Below are 27,604 nucleotides of genomic sequence, written 5' to 3' on the forward strand. Positions count from 1 at the left end.
GGATTGTCATGTGACCTATCGTATTGTATATATTTCATGTCGGACACAAGCAGACGATGGTACGTTATCATGTGACTTATAGAATGAAAGTATGGATGGGTTTAACAGAATAGAGAAAAATCGGCCAAGAAAAAAAAGGAAGAGAAAATGAAATAAAAAAGAGTTCTATAATAAATATGTAGGACTCAAATCTATGGTGGGTTCCACACCTATGGCAGATTTCAAATCTATGGCAAATATGACGTCACAAACGCAATACAAATCATTTATAAATCTATGGCAGTTTTTTGTTTTCTCCAAATCTATGGCAGATTTTGCAATTGCCTAATTTTTCGAGGTAACGGGTAAACTATAAAATATGAAACCGTTAACGATGGCATAACACATAGATTAGAATACCATTCCAGAAGACAGTTTTTTTTTATAAAAATTATCGGAGAGAAAAATAGGCCAACTTATTTCCAAGGATCCAAATCCAGAAGCGTTTTGGAGGGACTATGCAAAAGTACTCTTCATTTGCAAGTCAAAAGAAAAAAATCATACATGGGGATCAGCAAAAATGATAGAATGGTACAAACATATTTAGAAAACTATTTTTACAATTCAAATTCTACTGGCATTTGTACAAAAAAAGTAACGACTTAGCCACTCCACATAAAAAATATCTCTTCAAGGAGGTATCAATCGATCTCAGTGGTAATAAAATAAATCACTCCACAGCGACTACCTATACTATTGTAGCAAATAATCTTTCTTGAGACTTGAAAACTAAAAAAAAAAAATTCATAGATTTCTAATAACTACCTACATCATCTTCAGCTATATTTTAAATATTTAAATTTTATGTCGAATTACTGTACTGTTGGAAAAATTAAGATTGATTGAGAAATCAGCCACTTGTTTAAATAAGTAATTGGTCAGATATGTATTGACCTGTCCTCCATTTACAGAAAATCTGCCATAAAATTGGAAACTAGAAATCCGCCATAGATTAGGAACGTAGAAAAATTGCCATATATTTGGATTCTAAAATATCTGCCATAGATTTGGGATGCATGACGTCATATTTACCATAGATTTGAAATTTGCCATAGATCTGGAACCCGCCATGGATGTTAGTCCTACAAATGAAGACCTCTCTTTCCATATCTTTGTAGTATTACAAGAGAGGCAAGAGATACCAAAGTGACATCCAAACTCACAAGTCGAAAATGAACTGACAACGCCATGACTAAAAAGGAAAAGACCAACATACAAACAACAGTACACAACACACAACATAAACAAGAGGCTCTCAAGAGCCTGAATCGCTCACCTGTATTTCAGAGGAGAAGATTTTTAAATGTTAGCAAACTTGATGAACAAATTGTGTAAAATTGTCTTTAAAGGGCAATAACTCCTTAAGAGGTCAATTGACAATTATGGTCATTTAACTTTTTTGTAGATCTTACTTTGCTGTACATTATTGCTGCTTACAGTTTATATATATCTATAATAATATTCAAAATAATAACAAAAAACTGCAAAATTTTGTTAAAACTACCAATTCGGTGGCAGCAACCCAACAATGGGTTGTTCGATTCGTCTGAAAATTTCAGAGCTGATAGATCTTGACCAATTGAACAATTTTACCTCATGTCAGATTTGCTCTAAAAGCTTTAGTTTTTGAGATATAAGCCAAAAACTGCATTTGACCCCTATGTTCTATTTTTAGCCATGGCGGCCATGTTTGTCGATGGATCAAAACTTCGGATACAATTTATAAACTAGATACCTAAGGAACATTTAGTTAAAGTTTGAAGGTATTTGGCCCAGTAGTTTCAGAGGAGAAGATTTTTGAAATAGTTTACGACGAGAGCTAAAAACTAAAGAATGAGTAACAGGAACTCCACCAAAAACTGGGGTCGATACACTTGCTGATGTTATTTACCTGACAAGAGCAGGCGATGGCGTCGAACCAGTTTCAGTTGTTTTACACATACTACACGCCTTCTCGTTTGGACAGACAGACGGCAGATCTATTCTTTCCGGTTCTACTATTTTGTTCACATCGAGGTCAATGGTTGAACCATCTAAAGGATAAGTCCCTACCTGTAAAATATTGTACATCTGTATACATGGTATAAGAAATCATAGTGAAGTACCAGTGTATGTAAGAATCATGCAATAAGGAGAATATCAAAACATGGCCGAAAAAAAACCGCCGACCCAACCATCCTATTTTAAAGTTACACTCATAAATGGTAGTCTGTCGATTCTGCGTATCTGGTAATTCGAGAAATCTCTAAGATAACTTTTGGTTTATGATAGCAAATTACGGAGTAAGCTCCCCTTAATTTCAACCAAATTATATCTTGAAATAACAGAACAGAAAAAGGACATTCTACTTTATAATCTTTTTAACGCTCGATACTACTTTAAGGATGTTTGCGACTCTGATTAAAAATAAAAAAAATTGTTAAATGACTGTTATAAATTGATAGGTCATAAATTGAGGAAGAAAAAAAATGCAAGATACGTGAGCTTGTTTATTGTAGATAGAAGCCATTGAACATTTGGCGGGAAATGATTCTCTCTAGATTTTTCATATATTTAACATTGGCACCTTTTTTCTTTTATAAACTATGAAAAAATAACAAGGATTTCATAAGATTTACAAAAATGACTTTTCAAACTATATTTTATTAAGCGATAAAAAGAAAAGTAGGGGTTAGCGGGCAAAACTTTTAATAGCACCGAATTGATAAAACCAGAGAATTTCAAATATCATATATTATATAAGTTAAAAACAAGCAAACATCCTTAAACTAAGCTTTTAATACTCCTCATTTTAAACAATGCAATATACAATACCGTTTTTAAGATGATAAACATCCCTTTATTTGCGTCATTACCATGACTGACTCACCTTTTGGTTCTACTTTAATTGCGTCATTAACATGATAAACTAACCTGTTGATACTCTACTGTATATGCGTCATTAACATGATTAATATATTAATTGACTTGTTGGTAATCTTTTTTATTGGCGTCATTAACATAATTAACTAACCTTTCGATACTCTATTCTATTTGTGTCATTTCATGATAAACTAACCTTTTTAAGCTCTATTTTCATTGCGTCATTAATATGATTAACTGACCTTTTGAAACTCTACTTTATTTGCGTCATTAGCATGATTAACTAACATGTTGATACTCTATTTTATTTGCGTCATTTACTAGTACACAATAAACATACTTTTTGGTGCTCTATTTCAACACGATTAACTAACCTTTTGATACTCTACTTTATTTGCGTCATTAGCTTGATCAACTAACTTTTGGTACTTAACTTTATTGGCGTCATTATCATGATTAACTAACCTTTTGATACTCTTACTTTATTTTCGCCATTAACACAATTTACTAAAATTTTGGTACTCTACTTTAGGTATAGAACCACTAATTCAGGCCCGGTCAGAAAGTAGTACATATTTTGTTTAAAATAGTTCCTACGCATAGCTGTATCTTTGTCAATAGGTGGAATATTTGGGTAGTTTTGGTATCAAATGATAGCTTGGGGACTTGGGATCACTGTAGAACCCTTGTTGAAAGTTTCTTTTGAATAATAAAGAAGTATATACAATTTTAATAGGAGGGCACATTTGCCCTGTTGTTCAGATCAGAAGTACCTGTTTTTGTACTATCAAACTTCCGGGAACCAGTACGCTCTAATATGCAATTAAAGGTATGTTGAATTTTTCAGCACAAGTCAGGATAAGGTATAGTTTTGACATGAAATAACTGCTACTTTATTTTAACTTAGGAGAAAGTAGCCATTAATGCTTGAAATTGCAGAATTTAACATAGAAAGCAATGGGGCTATGAATTAGTGGTTTTATACCTTTATTGGCGTCATTAACATGATTAACCAACCTTTTGATACAGTACTTTATTTGCCTCACTACTATGATTAACTAACCTGTTGATAATCTACTTTATTGGAGTCAAACATGATTAATATGTTAATGCTCTACTTTATTAGCGTCATTAACATGATTAACTAACCTTTTAATTCTACTTTATTTGCGTCATTTACATCATTAACTAACCTCTTGATACTGTACTTTATTAGCGTCATTAACATGATTAACTAACCTTTTGATACTCTACTTTATTTGCCTCACTACCATGATTAACTAACCTGTTGATAATCTACTTTATTGGCGTCATTAACATGATTAACTAACATTTTGATGCTCTACTTGATTAGCATCATTAACATGATTAACTTACCTTTTGGTACTCTTCTTTATTTACATCATTAACATGGTTAACTAACCTTTTGATGCTCTTCTTTATAAGCGTCATTTACATGGTTTACTAACCTTTTGATAGTTTACTTTATTGGTGTCATTAACATGATTAACTAACCTTCTAATTCTACTTTATTTGCGTCATTTACATCATTAACTAACCTTTTAATACTCTACTTTATTTCTGTCATTAACATGATTAATTAACCTTTTGGTTCTTTTATTAGCGTCATTTAACATTATTTACTAACCTTTTGGTACTCTACTTTATTTGGGTCGTTGACATGATCAACTAACCTGTTGATAATCTAATTTATTGGCGCCATTAACATGATTAACTAATCTTTTGGTATTCTACTTCATTTGAGTCATTGCCATGATTAACTAACCTCTTGCTGATCTACTTTATTGGCGTCATTTACATGATTAATCTTTTGATTCTCTTCTTTATTGGCGTCATTAACATGATTGACTAACCTTTTGGTACTCTTTTTTATTTGCGTCATTAATATGATAAACTAACCTTTTGAAACTCGTCTTTATTGGCGTCATTAACATAATTAATTAACATTTTGATACTCGACTTTATTTCTGTCATTAACATGATTAATTAACCTTTTGATACTTGACTTTATTTGCTTAATTAGCATGATAAATTAATCTTTTGGTACTCTATTTTATTTGCGTCATTTACATGATTAACTAACCTTTTGGTACTCTATTTTATTTGCGTCATTTACATGATTAACTAACCTTTTGGTACTCTATTTTATTTGCGTCATTCTTATTGCGTTGTAAGTTGTATATTGTGTAACCTACGTTACCATCACCATTTTCGTCAAACAAACTGAGAAGATTTCCACTTCCGTCGACATCAAGCTTCTGTTTGATAACTTTGTTCATCACAGTGTTTGGATTAAGCACGTATTGGTCACACAAGGTAGCAGAAGCGGATCCGCATAACTCTTGAAACGCTTCACTAGTTCCGGAAAGTAGTGCCAGCATTGCGCTCAGCACAAATGGTGTCCATATCTCCTGTTCGTACGATGAAGAGCTTGCTAATTCTAAATTTGACCCACAAGGTTGAGTAAATGTCTTGTCGAAACTAGTAGCTACATGACAGTTGTATTTAGCAGCGGTGTATTCTAGTAACCACGGATTTTTTTTGTCAGTTAGAATGTCTTTATTTCTTAAATAGTTGGTGAAGTTGTTATTTGTAGGTAATTGCAATGCCAAAATGATGCTACCTACAAGTTTTGGTTTATTGGAGAAATCATTCGGTCTAAACCCCCATGCTTCGGATCCTATAAATAAGAATTCACCATATTCAATATTGTCGTTAAGTGCTGATGTTATAGGTTCTACTTGGTGAGAACGAAGGAACAAAATGACAATTTTTGCATATGGATATTTCCGCAGTTCCTCTCTAATAAGATTGAAATTGTCTCCATCATCAACTTCTATTTCCTGTGCAAGACATACTTCCGCTTTTACTGCTTCCTTCCTGAGTGCGTCACGCCCGGCTTCACCATAGGTGCCTTTACTGTAGACGAATTGAATATATTCAGAGTTGTATTTCGAATGTTTGATGATACGCATCATAGCCTGAGTTTGTCGATTATCTGGTGTGGAGACTCGGGTGAAATAAGGATATTTATTCCGGTCACTTAACCCGACAGCGGTCGACGCATACGCTACTTGTACGTATCCAAACTGTGATAACACATTTGATACCGCGACACTTATACTGCTTGAATAAGGACCAACTAGTCCAATCAGTTTGCTTTTTACACTGATAACCGTATTATTATCCAATAGAAGTCCGTTGTTCAAAATTGACAGCAATTTATGTTGAGCGAGTAACGGCTGATCACAACTATTTATAATTAAAAGTCCTACAGATTTACCAGGGAACAATTGTTCATACGGTGCTGTTTTATTGTTTATCAGGGCAACAGCGTATTCCATGGCCTCAACTAATTCATTCCCTAACGACGTCCTTATTACCCCACATGCTAATGGATCGTCAGTGCCACCATCATAAACTGGAACTATACCGCCTACAATAAGATCGCCATTCCGGAAGTAGACTTTGTCATAAACTTCCTGTAAGATGCACGAGCTGCAACGTCTGGACTCTTTACACTGCGCAAAATTGATATTGGGCCATAGTAGTTCATTTCCGGTGTTATCATACTCTCTTATCTTTGATTTATCCATCACCAGTTCAGTGTTGTTGTAAGTCCCAATCTACAGAGAGTTAAGAAATACCATTGAATAAACACGATACACGATACTTCGGAAGAATCAAAAATATTCTGACATTACCAACGTCGAAATGAATACATGTGCATACTCATAAAATTTAATTGTATTCTTATCCCAACACATTGTTTTTTTTTCGATAGAGCGAGATGGACCAGGTGAATGTTGCGGTTTTTTTGAACCCCAAGACTGAGGGTCTGGATTGGGTGGGTTCATTATTGTATTCTATCAATTTGTTTCTCTTTTCTTTATTCTTTAAGGTGGTACCTTACACTACAGGGAGATAACTCTGTAAAAATCAGCTAAACGTTTTAATTACGTTGTATTATTAAGGAAATATTAAGCTTCTCAATGATAATAATTAGTGTTTGTTAAACTGTTATATAACCAATGAAATTTTTCTGATAAAGTGGTTGGTTCAAATTTTTTGAAATTTTTATATTTTTGTCAAAGGGTCAAAGTAAACATTTTGTCAAAATTTTATGAAAATTAAACGAGCCAAATTGATATTAGTCAAGGTGTTGGGTACCACCTTAATGCCCCTTATTTTATTTTATCTATATATTAGCGGCCTATTTTTCTCTACTCTTAATTTTCTTGTCGACTTTTTCTCTATCTTTGCCCATTATTCGTGACATTCACTATTGTGTATACCTCATCCTGACCCTAGAAACTTGTTATGTAACTAACTGTCATAATTCAGGATTTTTTTACTATTTGACCAAAATAAATACGTTTCCGATCCCGATTTGAAGTTAAAATATTGTTAAAAAATTCTCATATTCAGTAATGAATTTCAAGAATTAAACACTATTTTTCCTTTGTAGATTAAAGTATAAAGAAATCGAAAGATTTTCTGTTTTAGGAACAAACGAATGATATGAAAAAAATAATGTTAATTAATGATATAATGTCATCATTCAATGAAAAGTCTTATGCTCCCGTCACAACAAACTCGTGTTCACTACATTCTTAAAAATGTAACCGAACGGGCCTGAACTGTGTGCAAACGGAGTGGGCGAAGAAGTAACTTTTTACGGTCTGTTTACGAACTAAATGATCGGGTATGATCGGAATTAGTGCTCCAGAACTTTGAGCCTACTCAAAATTTTCGGGCGATCATCCCGTTCTACAGTTAGACCGAGTGGCAACGTATTTTAAACGAGATGAACACATTATATAAATTAGAAGATGTGGTATGAGTGCCAATGAGACAACTCTCCATCTAAGTCACAATGTGTAAAATGTTAAGAATTATAGGCCAAAGTACGTGTAAAACAATTCAAACCGGAAAACCAACGGTCTAATCTATATAAAAAAAAACGAGAAACGAGAAACACATATGAACCACAGCAACAAACGACAACCACTGAACAACAGGCTCCTGACTTAGGACAGGTGTATAAAAATGCAGCGGGTTTAAACGTTTTAACAGACACCAACATTCACCCTAACCTGAGACAGTAGTGTAACATTACAACATTAAAAGACACGCAGTATAAAATATCATTTGAAATGGCTTAAATCGATCAAAAAGACATGAAAACAAAAACAAGTAAACATACACTGAACGAAGAAGTTTGATCTATGACACAATATAAATACAATATTAAAACGTAGGTGCTTATATAACATAGACGTTACAGGTAGTAATAAAAAAGATGTAGCCTTGGACAAAATGACGCTAAATAAAACAACGTACACAGGTAAATTTAAATATAATAATTTTGTTGTTAGGAGTACGGAAGTAAACATTTTTTACAAAATTGATAAATTTTTTGTTCAGAGTCCAGAAGTGAAAATTTATCGTCATACTAAATACTTATCAAAGGTGGTACATATAAAAAATAGTGAGACGAGATATAACATTAAATAAGTAAACATTGAATTGCACAAATGCATTACAAATTGTGCCAACAGGTCAACTTAACACGATGAACGGAATTGCAGTAATTAGTATCAGGGACGTGTTATGATGTAATATGGTCGGATCTCAATTGGATGCACGTGTGCACAAAGACCGATCTATTAGTCCGTTTGTAGCACGTTCATCCCATCCACAAACAGACCAAGCTCGACCTCATTACGTCCTTAGTGCGTCTTTAAGCCGTCTAAATACAATCAAGACAAAATAATAAGTTCTAAATAAATTAGTTATACGTTTCTACTCAGTTCAAAACGTGTGCAGTATGTTCTTAGTACGCTCTACTCTTTTTGGGTACGTTTATTACGTTCTTATGTTTTTTAAACGTGCACCACGTCTGCAGTACACTCAGACAAGGTTTGGTATAAAAAGATGCCGTTTTCTCACTGGCTCTTTATTTGGTTAGCTATATGCCCAGAAACATGGATATATCTTCATTGAGCGTGAACACATTTCTAATTTGTATAGATGGGAAATAAAGAATAAATTATATTAACATATTCATTCTCATGCTGTACTTAAACCTTATAACCATTGATAACAGCCAATCATTCAAACATGTCCCTGTACTATGTCAAAAGGAATATCAGCCAAACACAAAATATGTCACCGTACTATGTCAAAAGGAACATCAGCCAATCTCAAAAAATGTCACCGTACTGTGTCAAAAAGAATATCAGCCAATCATAAAACATGTTACCGTTCTATGTCAAAAGGAATATCAGCCAATCATAAAACATGTCACCATACTATGTCAAGATGAAAATCTGCCAATCATAAAACATGTCACAGTATTATGTCAAAAAGAATATCAGGCAATCGTTAAACATGTCACTGTACTTTATCAAAAGGAATATCAGGCAATCATAAATATGTCACTGTACCATATCAAAAAGAATATCAGCCAATCATAAAACATGTCACTGTACTATATCAAAAGGAATATTAGCAAATCATAAAACATGTCACCGTACTGTGTCAAAAGGAATATCAGCCAATCATAAAACATGTCACCATACTATGTCAAAAGGAATATCAGCCAATCATAAAACATGTAACCGTTCTATGTAAAGGAATATCAGCCAATCATAAAACATGTGACCGTACTATATCAAAAGTAATATCAGCAAATCGAAAAACTTGTCACCATACTATGTAAAAAGGAATATAAGGCAATCCTAAAACATGACACCGTACTGCTATATAGTATGTCAAACGGAATATCAGGCAATCATAAAACATGTCACTGTACTTCTTTATTATGTCAAAAGGAATATCAGCCAATCACAAAACATGCCACCGTACTGTGTCAAAAGGAATATCAGCTAATCATAAAACATGTAACCGTACTATGTCAAAAGGAATATCAGCCAATCACAAAACATGTCACCGTACTGTGTCAAAAGGAATATCAGCAAAAGGAATATCAGCCAACCACAAAACATGTCACCATACTATGTCAAGAGGAATATCAGCGAATCAAAAAACATGTCACCGTACTATGTCAAAAGGAATATCAGCCAATCACAAAACAAAGGAGTATCAGCCAATCATTCAAACATGTCATCGTACTATGTCAAAAGGAATATCAGCAAATCACAAAACATGTCACCGTATTGTGTCAAAAGGAATATCAGCCAATTATAAAACATGTCACCATACTATGCCAAGAGGAATATCAGCCAATCATAAAACATGTCACCCTACTATGTCAAAAGAAATATCAACCAATCACAAAACATGTCACCGTCTATGTGAAAAGGAATAGCAGCAAATCACAAAACATGTCACCGTACTGTGTCAAAAGGAGTTACAGTCAATTATTCAAATATGTCACCGGTCTATGTCAAAAGGAATATCAGCCAATCATAAAACATGTCACCATACTATGTCAAAAGGAATATCAGCCAATAAAAAAAACAAGTCACCGTACTATGTCAAAAGGAATATCAGCCAATCACAAAACATGTCACCGTACCCAGTCAAAAGGAATATCAGCCAATCATTCAAACATGTCACCGTACTATGTCAAAAGGAATATCAGCCAATCACAAAACATGTCGCCGTACTGTGTCAAAAGGAATATCAGCTAATCATAAAACATGTAACCGTACTATGTCAAAAGGAATATCAGCCAATCATAAAACATGTCCCTGTACTATGTCAAAAGGAATGTCAGCCAATCATAAAACATGTCACCGTACTATACACTATTTATAAAATAGCCAGCACAACTGAAAAATATATAAGTTGTGGCGAACGAGAGTGAGGACTGGCAACAGAAACATGCTGGGCATAAATCAGTTAGATTATTTACCTACACAGCTACCCAGCCTAGTCATGACTGGTCCTATTAAACATGGTTAAAGTTAACCTCCCCAAAACATCGATAAATCAAAAAGCATAGTATAATCAATCCATATCGCTTCTTACCTTTTCAAAACAGAATTTAGAAGCATCCGATATACATGTCCTATATTGATAAACTTGGTAATCAGGAAATCCTGTTGTATACTGAGCATCACTCGTATCAGTAAAATCAAGAGAAATATTAGTTAATGCTGCTGGAACATAAGTAAAATCTGTATTAAAATTAATTGACAAACCATTCATTTCTTCTGTAAGAGATCCCTTATTGTTGTATAATTGGCTTTTCATGTTACTGCAAATTCCTTGTTGTCCTGGACACAAGCGGTCGTGAACTTGTTTTAAAACCTTGGCCGTAACGTAAGCGGCTTTGACTGCATAGCTTGTCCAGGAGGACATTTGTGAAGCTTTATCTAATTGTGCCGAATCAAGTTCTGAACAGGTTGATATTGTAGATGAACAACTCGAGTATTCTTTATAGACATTCTCTAACCAAATATTAGTTTTAGATTCTTCGGCAACTTTCGTAACATTCCGAAAGGTATTAAACCAGTAATCCTCAAATTCATCTATACGAATTTGCGGCGGTGAAACAACGTATGCACCTTTTGATGCTTTATATAGCGCACCTGTATTACTTTTAAAGTGGCTATCGGAAAGTCCAATGGCTTCAGAAAAGATAAAAGAAATTGGGTCCGATAATGTATCTTTTAAAGCGGTGGCAGTTGCAACTAAGGCATTCGCATGGGCACCGCTGGTTAACACAACAACACCACTTATTGGACTCTCTCCGTTTGTAATTATCTTCTGAAGAATGTCGTTGACCTGGATTAAGCTGACCGCACCAATCGGAAGAACGAACGAAGTCGCTACACATATCGAGCTTTTAGCCGCTCGAGTCATCAATGCGTCTTTGCCTTCTGTTCCATAAATATCATCATCGTAGATGATAGCAATGTAGTTCCACTTTAGCTCTGTCATCAAAGAAATCATCACCTGAATAAAACATGAAATATAAGCAAAATAGACAGTATCATCAAATCGCTGTTTATTTCTCTGGCTAGATGGTTAACACTTCATGTTGTATTTTGTAAACTGAAAACTTATCGTTCTTTTCTGTAATCAGTATATTTTTACCCAATTCTATATTTTTGCAATGATTGTAAGCTTGATAATACTTCTTTCAGTTGCTCTTACTTAACCGTGTACCAGAATATCCTACCACAATGTAGGCAACCTGTCGAAAAATTATAAACTGTGGAATCAAACGTCGATAATATGAAAATAGCCTAGCTTTTGGCCAACACGTTGTAAAATAAGATAGATGTCGCCTTCGATCGATAATCTAACATTACTGTCATACCTTGAATCATAGATTTACCTCAATTTGTACGGCATCACTTGCAACAACTCTGAAGAAATTGCTGTAAATGTTGGTGTTGCTAAGCGACGCAGCAGTCGAGGAGAATCCAATTTGTAATAATTTGTCGTCTGCTCTTTGCGAACTTAATAAATACGACGTTTTCTGGACTTCGCTACTATAACCAGGACCTATCAGAGCTGAAAACATAATATTAATAATTTAAGAAGAGGTATCAGTATATTTTACAGATATCAAAAATACAGTGAAAACAGAAGGTACCAAGGGGACGATAAAAATTAAAAGTAGAAAAATCACTATTGCCAAAAAACACTCTTGCCAAAAAACACTATTGCCAAAAAAACACTATTGCCAAAAAACACTATTGCCAAAAACACTTTTGCCAAAAAAACACTATTGCCAAAAAATACTATTGCCAAAAACACTATTGCCAAAAACACTTTTGCCAAAAAACAATAATGCCAAAAACACTATTGCCAAAAACATTATTGCCAAAAACACTTTTGCCAAAAAACAATAATGCCAAAAACACTATTGCCAAAAAACACTAATGCCAAAAACACTATTGCCAAAAAAAACCCACTATTGCCAAAAAAAAAACACTTGCCAAAAAAACACTATTGCCAGAAAATACTATTGCCAAAAACACTATTGCCAAAAACACTTTTGCCAAAAAACAATAATGCCAAAAACACTATTGCCAAAACAGTATAGCCAAAAACACTATTGCCAAAAACAATAATGCCAAAAACACTATTGCCAAAAACACTATTGCCAAAAAACACTAATGCCAAAAACACTATTGCCAAAAAAAAACAGCACTATTGCCAAAAAAATAAACACTATTGCCAAAAAACACTAATGCCAAAAACACTATTGCCAAAAAACACTAATGCCAAAAACACTATTGCCAAAAACACTATTGCCAAAACAGTATAGTCAAAAACACTATTGCCAAAAACAATAATGCCAAAAACACTATTGCCAAAAACACTATTGCCAAAAAACACTATTGCCAAAAACACTATTGACAAAAAAAACAACACTATTGCCAAAAAAAAACACTATTGCCAAAAACACTATTGCCAAAAAACACTAATGCCAAAAACACTATTGCCAAAAAAACTATTGCCAAAAAACACTAATGCCAAAAACACTATTGCCAAAAAAAAAAAAACACTATTGCAAAAAAAAAAACACTATTGCCAAAAACACCATTGCCAAAAAACACTATTGCCAAAAAAAAATAAAATTGTACAACAAACAAACAAACAAACAACAGCCTACAAAACACTAAAGGTCAATCAACACGAAGCCATTCTAAATTCCAGGGGTGATAAAAAGGTGGTACGACAGGATCAATAGATTCTTCTATACTTGGGAGATTCCCAGGGACTAAAAAAAAATCTTGTGTGATATCAGGTTCTCCGGAAGGGTAAGTGAATTCTTTTTCACTAGAAGAGGCTAAGAGCCCACATAAAAAAAACATTGAAGTGATGCCAGGTGATCCGGGAGGGTCAGTAGATTCTCCCCCACTAGAAGAGACCAATGGACTAAACAAATGTATGCTTTAAGTGTAATAAGCTTTGAACTAGCTTTTAAAAACTTTGAGTACTCTTGGATCGGTGCTTTGTACATGTCTTTTGTCTTTTTGTTAGTTTTTGTGTGTGTTTCGTGTTGATCAGATGATTCAATCCCTTTCCAATTGATTTTTACATCGGATGTGACCTTGAGCGGTCATACCGGTGTTATATTTCCACATAAATGTCCTTGCGCTTTTGACTGATAACCGAACGTATTTCGTATAATTACGCGGATATTATCGAGTGCAAAATAACATTCCTTATCGCTCGTTAGATATTAATTTCATCAATAAATATTCATGAAAATAATTTTTAAGAACATAGATAAATGATACGAAAATGTTTTGTCGTGAGAAATATATATATATATCAATAACAAATCATGAATACCGAAAATTTGTGTTTACGCATGCGGAAGAATATTTCGAGAACCTTTTGCAACAAAAGCGGGAAAATATGAATGCCTACTCAAATCCAATCTATTATAGAATAAACGAATTATTACAGAAGAGTGTCCACCATGCACTTGCACTGCACTATCATTAGAATAGTAGAATAAAATGATATATAGATGGATGAAAATTTGCCTGTAGAGTTATTAAGATGATCTGCTATATACTATAACTGTTATACAAATATTAGTATAATATATAACAACAAACAAGAGTATACTGATAACAAATGATTATATCACTACAATATAATAATTATTACGGTGAGGTTGAATTCCCTGTCATTTATTCATCATCCACACAGGAACTTGTCTGTGAAAAAAAAAAAAACATCTCTGTACCTTAACCTAACTTTCAGGTATAGAGATATGATTTTTTTCTGAGACAAGTGCTTGTGACCATCCACCAGAACTTGCGGTCATCCGATGTTCAGTACTTCAGTACTTTGATTACAATTTGTTCTTAAGTTTTTCTGATACACAACTGCACAAGGTTATAGCGGAGGATTGTGCATTCGCAATCAATTTGAATCCCGCCACAGTCTTTATGACATTAATCGACCTGTCGGAAGTAAGTAAGAATTAATTCAGATTTGTCATTGATTGCTGAATGCAATATTTGCAGTGGGTTTATGGTTTTATCATAAATCGGATCGCTGATGTTCACGTTTGAATTGGTTCAATTTTTTTTATTTTCAGGGCTTTCGGTTTTTATCATTGCCGTACGGACATGTGGTCTCTATTGACGACCCCTGTTCTCTCTATAGACGGTTCATGTTGTCATCAATATATTTCTCCAAATTCGATAGAATAATTTTCCAGCCATTGTATATAGGAGGGTCCTCGATCGTTGTCTCTATAGAATGACTGACTTGTCACCATGTCTTTTTTATAGACGGCCCCAGCTTCCTTCGGTTCGATTTATTTTGTGATCAGGCCTGACTGGTTTTTGTTTTAAAGTTGGGGAAGAGTACAAGTAAAGCGCGACCAGTGACAAGATACATATTTTGTTTCCGGAATAGCATACATATTTGACGGTATATGATGATTTGTGTTTAGATATTTTATGTGCATGAGTAAGTAGTCCCTATATATTTTGAAAATAATAGAGATTAAACGAATTCATTATTATGATAACTGTCTATAAATATTTTTAACTAAGTAATTTCTATAAGGATGACAGTGCTATTTACTTGAAAAGGAACGAAACTAGCATCGTTAAAGATAACTTGACAACTACCCATGGGCTACACTCATTCAGATATGCAGGAGCCAAACTCTGGAACGAACTGCCGAATAAGATGAGGGAAGAAATGCCTTTGGGTCAGTTTAAAAGTTTGGTTGGTAATTGGGAGGGCAGTTCGTGTCAGTGTTCCTCCTGCAGATCTCAGTGAGTTGTAGATCATTTATTTATTTATTTATTTATTTATTTATCTTGTATACTCTGGCTTTTATATTTGATGCATAACTTTTTATTTGTGTTTTAAATGCTTGAATTACTTTTAGTGCTATATAATAGCTATTGCATGAATGTTAGTTTATCTGCATTTTATGTTTGCTTTATATGCTTTAATTTTGCTTACAAATTGCTGTGCTTGAAAACATTATTATTTATGCTTTGCATGATGTGCTTACTGTTTCATGTGTTTTATGTATTGTGCTTGTCATATATGTGTGTCGGATAAAAGCTCTACAGAGCTTATGTTGTATTGTTATATGTGTAACCGACTTTAAATAAATCTTTTATGCTTTATGCTTATGCTAACGCAAGCGACTCTTGCGCCTGAGTAAAACAATAGTATAATGGTTGTGGGAACCAGTCATTATATACTGATTAAATATGTTCTACTAAAACCGGCCATTAAGTAAAGAACAACTTACCAACAAGTGGTGGCTCTGTGAAAGAGGAGTCTTGTTTGTCTTGTCGGATTTTGTAAATTAAATCAACGGCCCTGTCGCTTGCCTCTGCAACCATCTCACATGTTTGATAAGCCTCTAGACCTTAAATAGAAGTAAAGCTATGAATAGAAGTTAAGCTATAAATAGAAGTAAAACTATAAATAGTAGTGCAGCTATTAAAAGAAGTATTATTAGAAGTAATGCTTTCAATAGAAGTTAAGAAATAAAGTAACGGTATGTCTGTTTTTTTATTTGTTTGTGTCAGAATGTTTTTTTCTCACAACAGCCCTGTCAGCCAGGAAGAATGAGTTTAACAATACATACAGCTTGACACTAGTTTGACATTATAATTATTCCTGTTCAAAAGACTTGTTCCTGAAATATGTTGTTGAGTTGTTTTTTTTTTCTTTAGCGGAGACCACCGAAAACCTAACAGCAGACGTACGAAAATATTTTCTTTCTTTTTTTTTGGCAAAGAAAAATTCAATTGTCAAATGTTTTTTAGTCTTCATGCATATCCGATTAAAAAAAAAACATTTCCACATCAGGACAATAACAGATTTTGAATAGGCAGCTATTTTCTATGTAGGTAGGGGTAGGGCAAACAAACATTTTTTTCTGCCCTAAAAACACACCTTCGCCGTATGTTAATCAGTAAGAGTAACTTTGGCCTGTGTTAATCAATAACTGTTATTTTGACCGTTTTTAATCAATAACTGTAATTGTGGCCTATGTTAATCAGTAACTGTTACTAGTACTTTGACCTACGTTGATCAATAACTGTAATTCTGACCTGTATACAAGAATAACTGTGATTTTGAATGTGTTGGTCAATACCTGTACTTTGGCCTATGTTAACGAATACCTGTACCTTTGATCGATATTATTCAGATACTATTACGTTAGTCTATATAAATCAAAAACTTTAATTTTGGCCTATGTACATTAATAGCTGTAATTTTGACCTATGTTAATCAATAACTGTGTTTTTGGCCTATTTTAATGTACTTTTGGCCTATGCTAGTCAATAAGTGTAATTTTGGCTTAACTGTGACTACAATAGCATAAGGTTTTTCTAAATATACAAAAATGCTTGGTAGAAGAAGAAAATATAAGACTTAACATAAAATCGATAAATTCTTTAAGATCCTTCCATTCACATCATATAACCTTTTGACTTAAAGACATGCTTGTTTTAGTTATATGTTTTGTTGGTTTTCCATATCATCATCTCTTCTCAGTTATTGGCAATACATTATTATTCTTACCAATAGAAACTCCGGGAATATAGTTGTTTTCATTTAATTTCCTAAAAGTCCATTTGACAGCTTCTAGACTTTTAACAGATAGTGGAGAGATTCCATCACATTTATTATTCACTGCATTCTGTATTTGGAATAAGGCAGCAATAGTTATCTCCCCTGGTAATAATGTCTCACAAAGAGCATAAGTCGACAAAATGATAACGAGGAGAAATCTGTTCATCAGAATCATGCTGAAAAATATAAATACAAAAGTAGTATATGTTTGATTGTTGAACAAATGAAACACCATTAAAAATGTTCTTCTATTACATAATCATGCGATTTCACTCGGTAGAAGAGCTGATCTTGTCGAAGCCCGTCGAATCAATTCGATTCAAACCCATCCAAACCAATTAAATCACTTACCCTGTCGGCACCCGTTTAAACTATTTGATAATAACATATCAGCACTAATAGAATTACTTATCCCGTCGACACCATAGTAACCCTTTACACCAATCACTAAACCTTGTCGACACCCGTCAAATCAATTCGTTTGAAACCCATCTACATCAATAGAATAACTAACCCTGTCGACACCCGTCAAATCAATTCGTTTGAAACCCATCTACATCAATAGAATAACTAACCCTGTCGACACCCGTCAAATCAATTCGTTTGAAACCCATCTACATCAATAGAATAACTAACCCAGTCGACACCCGTCAAATAAATTCGTTTGAAACCCATCTACATCAATAGAATAACTAACCCTGTCGACACCCGTCAAATAAATTCGTTTGAAACCCATCTACATCAATAGAATAACTAACCCTGTCGACACCAGTCAAATAAATTCGTTTGAAACCCATCTACATCAATAGAATAACTAACCCTGTCGACACCCGTCAAATAAATTCGTTTGAAACCCATCTACATCAATAGAATAACTAACCCTGTCGACACCCGTCAAATAAATTCGTTTGAAACCCATCTACATCAATAGAATAACTAACCCTGTCGACACCCGTCAAATATATTCGTTTGAAACCCATCTACATCAATAGAATAACTAACCCTGTCGACACCCGTCAAATAAATTCGTTTGGAACCTATCTACATCGAAAGAATAACTAACCCTGTCGACATCCATCAACTCGATTCCTTTGAAACCTATTAACACCAACCGAATCTCTAACCCTGTCGACACTCGTCAAATCAATTCGTTTTAACCTATCGACACTAATACAATCAGACCCTGTCCACACCAGTTGAATTAATTCGATTTGAAACCAAACGACACTAATTACAATCAGACCATGTCGACATCCGTCAAATCAATTCGAGTTTAACCAAGCGACATTAATAAGCAACACGACGGCGCGGGGTGCCACATATGGAGCAGGATCTGCTTACCCTTCCGGAGCACCTGAGATCACCCCCAGTTTTTGGTGGGGTTCGTGTTGCCTAGTCTTTAGTTTTCTATGTTGTGTCATCTGTACTATTATTTGTCTGTTTGTCTTTTTATTTTTGGCCATGGCGTTGTCAGTTTGTTTTCGATCTATGAGTTTGACTGTCCCTCTGGTATCTTTCGTCCCTCTTTTAATACAATCAGACCCTGTCGACATCCGTCAAATCAATTCGAGTTTAACCCGACGCCACTAATACAATCAGACCCTGTCGACAACTGTCAAATCATTTCGATTTTAACCCGATGACACTAATACAATCAGACCCTGTCGACATCAGTCAAATCAATTCGATTTTATCACGACGACACAAATACAATCTCGTAAAATCAATTCGATTTTATGCCGACGATACCAATACAATTTAACCCTGTTGACACCTGTCAGATCAAATATTTTGAAATAAATCGACACCAATAAAATCACTAACCATGCCGATAACCCGACGACATTAATATAATCAGACCCTATCGAAACCAGTAAAATATCAATTCGATTTTAACCCGACGACATTAATATAATCAAACCCTGTCAACACCAGTCAAATCAATTCGATTTTATCACGACGACACAAATACAATCTCGTGCATTCAATTTGATTTTAAGCTGACGATACCAACACAATTTAACCCTGCTGACACCTGTCAAATCAATTCTTTTGAAACCTATCGACACCAATAAAATCACTAACCCTGCCGATAAGCATCGACTCAATTTGATTGTAACATATTAGCACAGATTCACTTATTCCGCCGACACCCGTTGATTCAATTCGATTGAAATTATCGACACCAAAAGAATCCCTAATAATGTCGACGCCTATTGAATCAACCAAGTTGTGAATAATGATCGATGCAAAGAGAAAAAAAGTAACGAGTCGACACCCGTCGAATCAATTCGATTGTTACTTATTTACGACTATTTGTCGATGTTACCAGTATAATCAATTCGTATGGAACTTGTCGACCCAAGTATCTTCACTTACTGTATCTTCACAGATAGAATGCATATAAACCTTGTCGACATCCGTAATATTACTTCGATTGCAGGCTGTCGACATAAATGGAATCACAAATCCTGTCGAAAACAATCGAATCTATGAAACCTTTCAACGCCAGTCAGTCACTCAACCTAGTTGACACTAAGACGAAGTTTCCCTTTATACGAAAATATACCACTTCTATTTATCATCTTATTGCATTTGAATTTAGATTGCTGCTCAATATATCAAATCAATGAATGCATGACAACTCGGACCAAAGACAAGTCAGACCATGACAACTCGGACCAATCTACAGACAACTCGGACCACTCTTGAAGACAACTCGAGCCACTTAAAAAGCTAAGACAACTCGGACAAAGGAGGATGGAAAAGGTTTGCTAAGTGTAGTTAAAATAGTCTCTGAAATTGCAAAATAGTCATACTAGTATATTCAATAATGTTTTGTTAATTTCATCTGTGCTATTGACAAAGTGAAACGAAATTATAAAGACAGTCTTTTCTTTTAATTCTTATTTAATATGCTGACCAACACAGATTTTTGTACATGTACATGTAGTAAATAACGCGTTTTTTTTTTAAATATCACCAAATAATTTATTCCCAATGAAATATAAAAAATCTGATCCCGGATCCCGCTTATTGTTTGTCAGATTCCCGTATCCCGCTTATTGTTTGTCAGATTCCCGTATCCCGCTTATCCATTTTTTAGTTTCCCATTTCCCGCTTATTACTTTTGTCATTTTAGAAGTCGCCTCACATGTAGAAATGTAGTTAACATTCATTGTATTTTACTGACCCTGTGACGCTGTTCGACATATTAATTATATCAAACTTTTGGCGTTGAAAACCGGGCTAGATCGTACACATCGTCAGAACCGGAAATGATCTTCATCAATTTGTGTCTGTGAGGTCTTCGAACAAGAGATTAGAGAATTAATTAGATCAGGGTGCGGTGATATTTGTGAGCTCACTTGGATTAGAGAATTAATAAGATCAGGGTGCGGTAATATTTGTGAGCTCACTTGGATTAGAGAATTAATAAGATCAGGGTGCAGTAATATTTGTGAGCTCACTTGGATTCGGGAATTAATAAGATCTGGGTGCAGTAATATTTGTCAGCTCACTTGGATTAGAGAATTAATAAGATCAGGGTGCGGTGATATTTGTGAGCTCACTTGGATTAGAGAATTAATAAGATCAGGGTGCAGTGATATTTGTGAGCTCACTTGGATTAGAGAATTAATAAGATCAGGGTGCAGTGATATTTGTGAGCTCACTTGGATTAGAGAATTAATAAGATCAGGGTTCAGTAATATTTGTCAGCTCACTTGGATTAGAGAATTATTAAGATCAGGGTGCGGTGATATTTGTGAGCTCACTTGGATTAGAGAATTAATAAGATCAGGGTGCAGTGATATTTGTGAGCTCACTTGGATTAGAGAATTAATAAGATCAGGGTGCAGTGATATTTGTGAGCTCACTTGGATTAGAGAATTAATAAGATCAGGGTGCAGTGATATTTGTGAGCTCAATTGGATTAGGTAATTAATAAGATCAGGGTGCGGTGATATTTGTGAGCTCACTTGGATTAGAGAATTAATAAGATCAGGGTAAGGTGATATTTGTCAGCTCACTTGGATTAGAGAATTGATAAGATCAGGGTGCGGTGATATTTGTCAGCTCACTTGGATTAGAGAATTAATAAGATTAGCGTGCAGTGATATTTGTGAGGTCACTTGGATTAGAGAATTAATAAGATCAGGGTGCAGTGATATTTGTGAGCTCACTTGGACCTATTTTCTATTGAGATTTGATATATTTGCATCTTCCGTGGCTGTTTTATTGATGAAGAAATGTCAGCATTCAATGTAGCTGCGAATACGTAGCTTTTAAGCTTGCTGTTTTATAATGGCACTTTTTTGTGTGAAGTCCGATTATAAAGGGCGACCCTAAATGTTACCCTAAATGAAAACTAAAATTACTCAACAGAAGAATCCTGCAACACACCTCTTGATCTTTGGACTTCGACTGGAAATTGTTATTTTATTATGATTATATATCTAAATACGAAAGACATTTCGGGATACAGTTTTAGAAATACAGAAACCAATAACGGAATGTCGATGACAACAAAGTGTACAACCAACCAGTATTCACTTCTTTTGACAACAATTTTTATTTACACGCTTAATAAAATTATGATTTTCAAGCTCATTTTTTGGTAATTTCACGTGTCCCGCTCGACTTCATTTCCCGTTTTCACGCACAATAATTTGACTTTCACGTGTCACGCTTATAAAAACTCGACCAATCCCGCTTCACGGTTCGTCCCAACGAAACCCACAATTAATATTAACAGAACAGAAATATGGTAAAAACAAACAAGCAAATTAAAATGCATCAATCTGAAAGATGGTCAGTTAGGGGGAAAATGAGAAGAAAAAGTCAAAACAAAAAACAAACGAGTTGTCTTTACAAGTAATCCCAGTTGTCTTTAAATTAGTCCGAGTTGTCTTGGTCCGATTAGCTTTTGGTCCGATCTGTCCTGATCCCCAAATCAATATCTTTATAACAAATATGGGTTTAATAGGTCACCCTTTTTGGCCAATATGACAATTTTCATTTGTTATTTTAGAAATTGAATTTTTAATGAGGGTGGTAAAGGGTTATTTTCGTGCAACGTTTTTGTCATTTTTATTTCACGTGCAGCCGTGAAAAAGGTTCGTTATTCACCGTGTTTCGTGAAATCGGTAAAAAGATCGACGTGCAAGAAATTTTCAATTGTTCGTTCATCGTGAAATGGCCATTTTATTTCGGGTTCTTCCGTGTAGATACCCCCCTTTACGCCCCTCTTTAATGTCGGGTTCGTGTTTCTCAGTCTTAAGTTTTCTATGTAGAGTTTTGTCGACCGTTCATTGTCTTTTCGGTCGTTATTGATATAACGATGTCGGTTCCTTTCGACCTAGCTATGAGGGTTTTGATCGTGGTCCGTCATTTCTGTATTTTTTTAATTTTCATTTTCTCTATTCATTATTTATATTGCCCATTTTTCTCTAATCTTACTTATGATTATACAAAACTTTTGATTTAATTCATTGTCAAAACGTCCTTCAATAGACACTTTATTTCCTTGTCAAGTGTACATTTCATGAATACAAAGCTCCTTTTCGACCAAAACAATTTATTTTAAATAGCTTGATATATGTGTGCATATATGCTTTCTGGAGCTAAAAAGAATTGTGTAAATCTGAATTCATTCTTTTATATATAGTAAACCATTTAAACTTCAAGTTTTAGTAAACCGGTATTCATTAACAAATATTTCACCTATAATTCTATTTTGTGAACCCTTGTTTGAACATATAAGTTAAACACTTCATTTGTAGTCAAAGCTTTATAATTCAATGCTTTATTCGAAGTATTTAATGAGGGTCCTTATGATGTCGTGTTCATTTATGTATTCTTAACTGCTTGATGCTATTTTTCTTTTAGACTGGTACCCGGCCGTTATTTGACAATTTGTTGGCTCATCATTCTCTGTTATTTGATGGCTGGACAGGGGATTCTCGATTCCAATTTCCCTACCCTCCAACTCCGACTTCAACACAAAGCTACACAGAAAACTAAATATCGAGAACTCCACCAACAACCAGTGGACCAATAAATTAGAAAATCTTGATAGCGTAAAGAGAACGATGGGCTTAATTATATCAAAGATTAGAGAAATGACCTTAAATTAATGCATAATTATAGACCCCCTATTCAGACCCTCATATATTATAATAGTTTGGTGTATGGATCTCAAGGTGGTTTGGTGTATGACCCTTTAGATTGTTTGGTGTGTGTGGATCTCAAGGTTGTTTGGTGTATGGATCTCAAGGTTGTTTGGTGTTGTTTTGTTTTAAATCACAAGAACCCTGTACTTTATACACCGGTATTATAAAAACCAGAAGTGGGGAGTTCCGTTATAATTGATTGGTGGTTGCTTGATAAACGTCAAGTGGCAAATATTTCATGCATATTCAGTATGATAACAAGTTAACAGAATAGAACGTTAGTGAGGTTTTAGGGTAGTTCTACTGGAATGAAGGGCGTGGAATATGGGCTTACACTAGTACTGATAAATGAGGGTCAAAACTGATGCCTAAGGACCATTCAGAGAATTGTTGAAAGGGTTTGACGTCATAAGCGTAGCTCTGGTCTTATTCAATGCATTGGATTGAGTTCCCATTCTGTCAGGACGCGGCTGCGTATTTATACATCCCTCACAGCAAAAAAAGACGCCGCTTTTTGAATTAAGATTTTGCTTCTTTGAAGCACGGGATAAGTCCAGAAAATACAATATTTCTATACGCCAGTCATCCCTTTGGTATAGGAACGACAATTGATATTCTGGGAGGGGGAGGACATGAAAATCAAATGGTAATATTTATTATTTATCCTACTTTCCTGCCGGACGGGAGAAATCAGAGATGATCATGTCTCTAAACCTCAGTCATCCCCTTTGTGTAAACCTGTACTCCGTCTTCTTTTTATTGTACATATGTTTTTCTCTATACCTTGTCAAAAGGATGGTTCGTTGAGAATAAAGAAAGCTATATATGTACTTTTTTTTATGCCGGACTGGAGAATATAAAAATAAGGAGATGTGGTATGATTGCCAACGAGACAACTCTCCACCAAAGTTCAAATAAAGTGGATGTAAGCAGTTATAGGAAACCGTACGGCCTTCAACAACAAGAAAAACCCATACCGTATAGTCGGCTATAAAAGGTCCCGACATAAAAAATATGGAACAAATCAATTGAGAAAACTAACGGCCTAATTTATAACAATTTTGTTTTACGAAAAACAATATAACAGACGTCAACCAACGACAACCACTGAACTACAGGATCCTGACTTTGGACAGGCACATACAGAATCTGGCGGGGTTCAACATGTTTGTAAGCGCTCAACCCTCCCCTAACTTGGGACAGTGGTGTAACAGCACACCATAAGAACAAACTATACAAATCAGTTGAAAAAGGCTTAACTCATCAGATCGATGCAACGAAAAATATCAAACAAAAACACAGACAGGACGTGGCAGGGTATATATCCATCTCTCATCCCCAACAACAAAAAAGACACTAAGTACAGATCTGATAGTACTCGCAGTTACCGACAGTTGGGCAAAGCCAAAAACAACTAATAAATAAAAATCCTGTATCTAAGACTTGAAGTCCACGGATTTCCATATTTCTATTCGCCAATCAAGTTTTGGGAAAGCCTTTACTAAAAAAGCAAAACACAAATACAGAACTCTAAGACTAAAAGTTTACGAATTTCCATATTTCTATACGTCAATCAAGCTTTGGGAAAGTCTTTACTAAAAAAAGTACAACACAAATACAGAACTCTAAGACTAGAAGTCCACGGATTTCCATATTTCTATACGTCAATCAAGCTTTGGGAAAGCCTTTACTAAAAAAAGTACAACACAAATACAGAACTCTAAGACTTGAAGACTACAGATTTCCATATTTCTATTCTTCAATCAAGCTTTGGGAAAGCCTTTACATAAAAAGTACAACACGAATACAGAACTCTAAGACTAGAAGTCCACGGATTTCCATATTTCTATACGTCAATCAAGCTTTGGGAAAGCCTTTACTAAAAAAGTACAACACAAATACAGAACTCTAAGACTAGAAGTCCACGGATTTCCATATTTCTATTCGTCAATCAAGCTTTGGGAAAGCCTTTACTAAAAAAGTACAACACAAATACAGAACTCTAAGACTAGAAGTCTACGGATTTCCATATTTCTATACGTCATTCAAGCTTTGGGAAAGCCTTTACTAAAAAAGTACAACACAAATACAGAACTCTAAGACTAGAAGTCTACGGATTTCCATATTTCTATTCGTCAATCAAGCTTTGGGAAAGCCTTTACTAAAAAAGTACAACACAAATACAGAACTCTAAGACTAGAAGTCTACGGATTTCCATATTTCTATTCGTCAATCAAGCTTTGGGAAAGACTTTACTAAAAAAGTACAACACAAATACATAACTCTAAGACTAGAAGTCTACGGATTTCCATATTTCTATTCGCCAATCAAGCTTTGGGAAAGCCTTTACTAAAAAAAGTACAACACAAATACAGAACTCTAAGACTAGAAGTCCACGGATTTCCATATTTCTATTCGCCAATCAAGCTTTGGGAAAGCCTTTACTAAAAAAAGTACAACACAAATACAGAACTCTAAGACTAGAAGTCCACGGATTTTCATATTTCTATTCGCCAATCAAGCTTTGGGAAAGCCTTTACTAAAAAAAGTACAACACAAATACAGAACTCTAAGACTAGAAGTCCACGGATTTCCATATTTCTATTCGTCAATCAAGCTTTGGGAAAGTCTTTCCTAAAAAAAGTACAACACAAATACAGAACTCTAAGACTAGAAGTCCACGGATTTCCATATTTCTATTCGCCAATCAAGCTTTGGGAAAGCCTTTACTAAAAAAGTACAACACAAATACAGAACTCTAAGACTAGAAGTCCACGGATTTCCATATTTCTATTCGTCAATCAAGCTTTGGGAAAGCCTTTACTAAAAAAAGTACAACACAAATACAGAACTCTAAGACTAGAAGTCCACGGATTTCCATATTTCTATTCGCCAATCAAGCCTTGGGAAAGCCTTTACTAAAAAAGTACAACACAAATACAGAACTCTAAGACTAGAAGTCTACGGATTTCCATATTTCTATACGTCAATCAAGCTTTGGGAAAGCCTTTACTAAAACAGTACAACACAAATACAGAACTCTAAGACTAGAAGTCTACGGATTTCCATATTTCTATACGTCAATCAAGCTTTGGGAAAGCCTTTACTAAATAAGAACAACACAAAAACAGAACTCTAAGACTAGAAGACTACGGATTTCCATATTTCTATACGTCAATCAAGCTTTGGGAAAGCCTTTACTAAAAAAGTACAACACAAATACATAACTCTAAGACTAGAAGTCCACGGATTTCCATATTTCTATTCGTCAATCAAGCTTTGGGAAAGCCTTTACTAAAAAAAGTACAACACAAATACAGAACTCTAAGACTAGAAGTTCACGGATTTCCATATTTCTATTCGCCAATCAAGCCTTGGGAAAGCCTTTACTAAAAAAGTACAACACAAATACAGAACTGTTAGACTAGAAGTCCACGGATTTCCATATTTCTATTCGTCAATCAAGCTTTGGGAAAGTCTTTACTAAAAAAAGTACAACACAAATACAGAACTCTAAGACTAGAAGTCTACGGATTTCCATATTTCTATACGTCAATCAAGCTTTGGGAAAGCCTTTACTAAAAAAAGTACAACACAAATACAGAACTCTAAGACTAAAAGTCCACGGATTTCCGTATTTCTATACGTCAATCAAGCTTTGGGAAAGCCTTTACTAAAAAAAGTACAACACAAATACAGAACTCTAAGACTAGAAGTCCACGGATTTCCGTATTTCTATACGTCTATCAGGCTTTGGGAAAGCCTTTACTAAAAAAGTACAACACAAATACAGAACTCTAAGACTAGAAGTCTACAGATTTCCATATTTCTATACGTCAATCAAGCTTTGGGAAAGCCTTTACTAAAAAAAGTACAACACAAATACAGAACTCTAAGACTAGAAGTCCACGGATTTCCATATTTCTATTCGCCAATCAAGCTTT

General features: G+C 34.6%; 2 protein-coding genes across 4 annotated transcripts in view; one reads left to right on the forward strand and one right to left on the reverse strand.

The window, feature by feature from the left end:
• The window catches only part of LOC127731659 (tight junction protein ZO-1-like), a 611,031-nt gene that overhangs the window by 162,315 nt on the left and 421,112 nt on the right, over window positions 1-27,604 (forward strand). The gene's annotated exons all lie outside the window — the stretch shown is intronic.
• LOC127731661 (uncharacterized) overlaps window positions 1-27,604 on the reverse strand; it is a 46,097-nt gene that overhangs the window by 5,454 nt on the left and 13,039 nt on the right. The window contains exons 2-7 of the mRNA XM_052240429.1: window positions 17,437-17,663; window positions 16,151-16,270; window positions 12,236-12,414; window positions 10,921-11,850; window positions 5,052-6,548; window positions 1,931-2,091 (exon numbers count right to left, since the gene is read on the reverse strand). Of these exons, the coding sequence (XP_052096389.1) occupies window positions 1,931-2,091; window positions 5,052-6,548; window positions 10,921-11,850; window positions 12,236-12,414; window positions 16,151-16,270; window positions 17,437-17,662 (3,113 nt within the window). The 5' untranslated portion in view covers window position 17,663. The remainder of the gene's footprint in view (window positions 1-1,930; window positions 2,092-5,051; window positions 6,549-10,920; window positions 11,851-12,235; window positions 12,415-16,150; window positions 16,271-17,436; window positions 17,664-27,604) is intronic.

This window comes from Mytilus californianus, unplaced genomic scaffold, assembly GCF_021869535.1.
Source record: "Mytilus californianus isolate M0D057914Y unplaced genomic scaffold, xbMytCali1.0.p SCAF_20, whole genome shotgun sequence".
Lineage (NCBI taxonomy): Eukaryota > Metazoa > Mollusca > Bivalvia > Mytilida > Mytilidae > Mytilus > Mytilus californianus.